This window comes from Halyomorpha halys, unplaced genomic scaffold, assembly GCF_000696795.3.
Source record: "Halyomorpha halys isolate HHAL.00 unplaced genomic scaffold, Hhal_1.1 Scaffold183.1, whole genome shotgun sequence".
Taxonomy (NCBI): domain Eukaryota; kingdom Metazoa; phylum Arthropoda; class Insecta; order Hemiptera; family Pentatomidae; genus Halyomorpha; species Halyomorpha halys.
Window position 1 is genome coordinate 269,777 of NW_027114717.1, and position 6,487 is coordinate 276,263.

Here is a 6,487-nt window from a genome sequence, read left to right on the forward strand (position 1 = left end):
ACCAGAGGGTTTTACGCCTTTAAGCAAAAAATCAACAACAACTATCTCCTGGTTCGAATTCTGCTTTGGTAATTAATTATTCTATTACTTTAGCCGTGAGCCAACCCTGTGGGTTCAGGAGCCCTCTTGGAAATTTGGCGGTTGAGCGTGATCTTGAACAAATCACCCCCTTGTATGACCGTTGTAAAAAAAAAAAGTACTTCATTTCAAGGTACTGAACCCTTGACTCATCGTGGGCAGTAGCGGTACAGGTTTAAGGTTTATTAAAGGTGTTTTTACTGGCAACTTCTATTTATCTAACAGGCAATTTCTAAAATTAGTTATCGTAATAGTAACACTCACGTCTTAAACTCTACCGTAGCTGTAGAAGTGTTGATGGGTATATCCCTATAGTTTGGCAGGGGAGAGCTTCTCGGGAAATAACTAACCACTTCCACGGAGTGTCCTCTATTTGCGAGTCCTTCCAGAAGAGGTTGGAAAACGTAGAAGTGCGAAGCTCCATAGTAAGGGGTCAAGGTCAGTATCCTCGCTGGAGAAGAGAGGTTCAAAAAACAAAGGAAGAAGAAGATGGAGAACATCGACATCTCGCCGATCGAGTCATTACCGAACACTACCTGTCTACAGTTATCTGTCGTCGATAGATAAGAATAATTGCCGATACGAGTAAAGTGTCTGCATTTTTGCAATATTTTCCGTCCCACGCACCCTTTACGAGCACACTCTCTTGTATTAATGGGACACAGGATGTGATTTTGGTGGAATGTTTTCATTCTGATAATCCTTGTCTATGGAGATATTAGGCTGTCATTGCTTGTAAAACATGAAGTCAATTGCATGATTTAGGGAAAATTTCCGGTTAAACTAAGATTTGTATAACTTAGAGTTAAGTAAAAAGTTTTGTTAACCAGATTACCTGAAGCTGAGATAACTGTCGGTAGATCGCCTTTGTGTTCTCGAAAATTCAAATCTAATATTGGTTGGACTTTTTTTTTTACTTTCCATTATTTACCTTAACGGTGCAAGTAATATTTATCATATCATAGTTACCATATAACATAGCAATTTTTAATGAATCAATCATAATTTATTAAAACAAATAGTGAAATTCTTATTTGAATCCATTTTATACTTCATACACAGGGTCTAATCATTATTATTATGAAAACTGCCTAAGAAAATGAATCAAATGACTGCATTTTAACAATAAAACGTAATCCAACCATGTTAAATAAAGTAAAACTTGGAAAATTGTCTTGATTTCATTAATTGTGTTTTATTATTAATGAAAAAACATATTAAATTAAAAATTATAACAATAAAAATTTTTGAAAGGACTTCGAAGTGAATAATAATGCTGCAAGTATATAGCTAATTCTGATTATAATATAATGAATAATTATGTGGAGTTAAGAAAAAATACAGGCAGATTTGGTCATTAAGTGAATCAGTTATTGGCAATCATTTAAGTCATAAAATACTCAGTAAATTTTTTTTTTGTTAATTTATTTATCAGTTCTTAAGCGATTGAACAGATATGGTACTATATAGTTTGAAGTAAGTTTACCAAATATAATGTTATAGAGTAGTTCGATAAATTTAATATTTTTCTAACATTTTTAAGATATATTATTTCTGTTCTAAATAAATTACTATCCATAAATTTTTATAGTTGGATTCTGAAAAAATAAAATAGTTTAGGTGGTAAAGTACCTTTAAGAATTTACCAACAACTTTAAGATTTTCCGCTTTATTTCTGTAGCAATATTTATTTATTTTAAATAATTTTTATATGTTTTTTCCTTATTTAATTTATAGTTTACATTTACAAACAAATGTGGTAAGGCAGTGAGTGCATTGATTAGCAAATAAAGAGTCGAATTCAACATGACAAAAACAGAAAAAGTAAATATGCACTGCAATTATGCAAATATGCACTGTAATTGTGCAAATATGCAGTGCAAGTAAATTGATGAATGCACTTGGAATAGTAGGGATATTCATAATATTGTGTTAATTTTTTTACCATGTTAAATGTTATAAGTATAGTATTGTTAGCCATCCTATTTAAAGTCATGTTAAATGATAAATGCAAAAGAGCTTCGAGCGGATTTTTTGAGCAACTTGTTCAGTAACCTTTTCCTTCCAAAACTTCATGTTATTTTTTACTTCTAAGTTTGGATTACAGTAATTTATCACATCATGGCTAAAATAAGTGAAAAGAAGAAGTGTAAAGTCCAAAATACAAGACAAACGAAAAAAAAAACTACCAGTAAGTAACCTAACACAACAAATAAAACGGTGACAAGTTCAGCTGGTCTGTTGAGTGACGTCATTATCCATTTAGCAAGCCCAGTAACTAACTCTCAATCATGTCAAATGTTATATCGTTTTAACATGGTAAAAGAAGGAAATATTTCTCCATTTAACATAATTTTTTCCATTTAACACGCTTTAACATGTTAAACTAAAGATCAAGAATACCCCTAGTATTAACCAGTTGCTTTGGGTAATTATGAGAGTCTCTCAGGAATAAGCTTGTTATTGTTTTAACTTGGATCCCCACTCCCACTTTAATCCTTTATTCTTCCGTCTGACTTTTATAGTAGTAATTTTAAACTTAAACAAAATGCCGAAAGTTAATATACCTATATATTTTTAAAGATTTTCTACATTAATTTATTAATTGTTAGTTTTATGGTTAATTTTTGAGATGGGTAAAATAAATGTATCAACTTTAAAACTTAGTTTAGCTTGTTCCGGAAACAGATGGTGAAAAAACGTAGATCATTAAGCAAGTTGCTGTGTTATTATCTGGGTTGGGCCCGTGTTCGAATCCGGATGTAGTCGATAAATATTTATTATGTTACTTTAGCCGTGAGTCAGCCCTGTGGGCTCAGGAGCCCTTCTGGAATAAACCCAAGTGGGTACCTATAATTCGAGAAAAAAATGGCAATAGAGTGTTTTCTTGAATAAACCAGCTTCTTGTACAACCGTTAAAAAAACAGAACTTTCTTTCAATGTACTGAATCCTTACCCTTTCGTGAGCAGGTACAGGTTCAAGGTTTTTTATAAACGTTTTTGCTGGCAACCTCTCGTATATTTTTAAAATTAGGTATCGAAGTGTTTACACTCACGTCTGGAACCCTACTGTAGACGCAGAAGTGTTGATGGGTATATCCCTGTAGTTCGGCAATGGAGAGCTTCTCGGGAAATAACTAACTACATCCACGGAGTGTCCTCTATTTGCAAGTCCTTCCAGAAGAGGTTGGAAAACGTAGAAGTGCGAAGCTCCATAGTAAGGGGTCAAGGTCAGTATCCTCGCTGACGAAGAGAGGTTCAAAAGACATAGAAAGAAGAAAATGGCGCACATCGACATCTCGCCGATCGAGTCACTACTGAACAATACCTGTCTTTTGTTATCTGTCGTCGATAGATAAGAATAATTGCAGATACGAATAAATTTCCTGCATATTTGCGAAATTTTTCTCCCAAGTACCATTTAGTATCATACGCACTTAAAGCAATGGGATACGAAAAGTAATTTTGTGGACTTTTTTTTTTAATTCTAATAATCCCTGTCATGGAGACTTTATACTGCTACTTCTTGTAAGACATGAAGTAAATTTTATGATTTAGGGTTACTCTCCGGTCATACCAATATTTGTATAACTTAGAATTTAGTAACTTAGCAACATATCTACTATACTACAGTTTTGTTAACGAGGTTACCTGAAACTGAGATAAGTGGTGGTTGATCGTACTTGTGTTTTCGTCACGTGGGGATCAGCTAGAAATGAGCTGGCGGACGTTGCAGCCAAACAAGCACTTGCCCTGTGGAATGAAAGCCCGCCAAGCAAATTAAAAACCATTAAACCATGGACCACATCAAACCGTTCCAATCGCAGGGAGGAGGTATCTATAGCCAGATTGAGAATAGGTCATACGAATTTAACTCATGCATACCTAATCAATAAGCAACCACCGCCAAAATGTCAATACTGCAACAGTGTACTTACAGTCAGTCACATATTCGAAGAATGAACTTACGTAGATTGGGAGTGGGACCGCGTGTTTCGGATGCCCTGAATGATGACCAAAAAAACATAGAAATGGTTTTAATTTTCTTAAAAAGGAATAATCTTTTGAATAAGATCTAAACCCAAAAGTTTGTCATATGTATTAAAAAATTCTAAAATAAAAAATTATTCAAACTTATTTAGCAATTAAAGAATTTCAAATCTTGTAATAGAATTATAAAGTGAGAAAAGTGGGCGTTGATGACCTCAGGGTATTACGCCCAAAAGCCCCAACAACAACTAGTGTTTTCGAAAATTCAAATGTAAGATTGACTTTAATTCGATTATACCAAGAAAACTGCTTAAAATCTTTTTATGCTTGAAAATTGAGAATAAAACGAAAAATAATTTTTTTTTAATCTAATATTCTTGGTGGTTTTTTGGGAATAAAGGCAGTTCTTTGGTGGATTATGTCTCTACTAGGATATATGAGTTATAACTTATCATTGAACATAGGAGTTATATGGTATAATACCAATAATTAATATTAAGAAAATAATATTTAAGTATGATAAATTAAAATTAAGAAAGTAATGTTTAATTTTGGTCGAATCTACACCTCGATAATAATAACAAAAAAAAAGTTTAATTTTTTGTTCAATCCATACCTCAATAGTTATATAAAGAAATGTTTAATATTTTGTCTAATCCATACTTCTGTAGTAACATAAAGAAATGTTTAATATTTTGTCTAATCCATACCTCGATAGTAACATAAAGAAATGTTTAATTTTTGTTTCCATCCGTACGTCCATAGTAACATAAAGCAATGTTTAATTTTTGTTTCCATCTGTACGTCCATAGTAACATAAAGCAATGTTTAATTTTTGTTTCCATCCGTACGTCCATAGTAACATAAAGCAATGTTTAATTTTTGTTTCCATCCGTACGTCCATAGTAACATTTAAAAATTAAAATCTGTACTGCTACAACCCATGAAGGGTCGGGGTTCAGTACTTTCTAAGGGAGTACTGTTACAAGACCAATGGTAGTGCAAGGAGGTGGTTTAGTCAGAAACATGCCCGAGTTTTACCCAATTAAGTAAGAGTACCAAATTTAGGAGGCTGGATGGACCTCAGGAGGGCTCCAGAACCCAGTGTGGTCGACTCACGGCTACAGTGTAACATAAATCAATTTTCTGCTCAGCCGGATTCGAACTCTGGTGCTTGGAGTTAGTAGCATCGTTCCTTACCCTGGTGCTTCCTCACTCCCCTAGGATAATACTATAAAAAATTGTTTAATTTTTGGTCCAATCCGTACCCCGTACATACATGAAGAAATGTTCTACTTATTCTTTTGTTCTGTAGGAATTATATTCACTGGTTTTAGTCGCAAATTTCTGAAGGTCATTAAATCATTAGACCGGGAAAGAAAGTATGACATCAGTCCTCACAATTTGTTTACTAATTACTTGAAGAAAATATCGTTGTCAATCATTTCAAGGATTTGTTGAAAAACTGATTTTGAAATACTTTTTATTTTTTTTTTTCAGAAAATATTGACTATTTTAGAACATTGGTACAAGGAGATTTTTTTTAGATAACATTCCTAGCAAACAACACACTTGAATACGATAAGTATAAATCGCTTCAACTTAAGACTGTTATAATCAAAGAGCTATTAAAACCTGACCGAATGTTGACAGTATTCTGTTAATGTACAAGCTTTTCATAATTTCATCTGCGACATTTTTCTCGCAATGGTTCACTCCGCGAAAAATTCTATTTTTCTGTTCTTATGAAACTTAGTTTCAGAGTTCCTCGAGGTGTTAATAACAAATATAAATCTTGTTCCTACCAAAAACACAACAGTTTAACTACAACGAAGTTGTAATGCAATAGGGAAAAATCGGTCGATCTTGGCTTTCCCCATTCGAATAGGATGTTTCGTTTTTTTTTTTTCTACTTTAGCTATTCATAAAATTCTCTAATATTTAGTATTTATACATTGTATATTATTGCTAACAATAGGAACTGGTTATTGTTTTCAAATAAACAAAATTGGAGGTATTTTAGATGAAGGTTTTTTTTTAAATTTTGAATTTAAAACCCTTTGGAATATTCAATGAAGATCAGAATTATCTTATATTAAAGATCACGTAATTTCACACTGATTCAATGAGTTTAATTAAAATCGTTAAGGCCGTTAACAAGAAAACATCATTAACATGTGTAAAATCGATCCTTTTAAAAAAAAGTTATTTTTATTGTTACATTAGATCTAAATTTTACTTATTTTATTTCAACCTGCTTTTTTCTCTCTCCATGTATATAGTTTTATTATGTTCATATTATTTATTTTAGTTTTAATATAATCCTTACAGTCCAAAATCCTTCGTAAAATCCTTAATGCTCCTTACTTTGTCACAAATCAAGTCATCCATCAGGACCTCAATATTCCATATGTTGCCG

At 32.5% G+C, this 6,487-nt stretch overlaps 1 protein-coding gene across 3 annotated transcripts in view; it reads right to left on the reverse strand.

Annotated features, from left to right (window-relative positions):
- Window positions 1-6,487, reverse strand: part of LOC106679193 (UDP-glucosyltransferase 2) — an 83,297-nt gene that overhangs the window by 44,220 nt on the left and 32,590 nt on the right. Inside the window, exon 1 of one of the 3 annotated variants that reach the window (XM_014418207.2) lies at window positions 3,135-3,394. The exons of 1 other annotated variant lie outside the window; for it this stretch is intronic. In XM_014418207.2, the coding sequence (XP_014273693.1) occupies window positions 3,135-3,376 (242 nt within the window). In that variant the 5' untranslated portion in view covers window positions 3,377-3,394. Of the gene's footprint in view, window positions 1-342; window positions 618-3,134; window positions 3,395-6,487 lie in introns of those variants that run through there. One more of the 3 variants, XM_067051879.1, reaches the window with a different exon arrangement.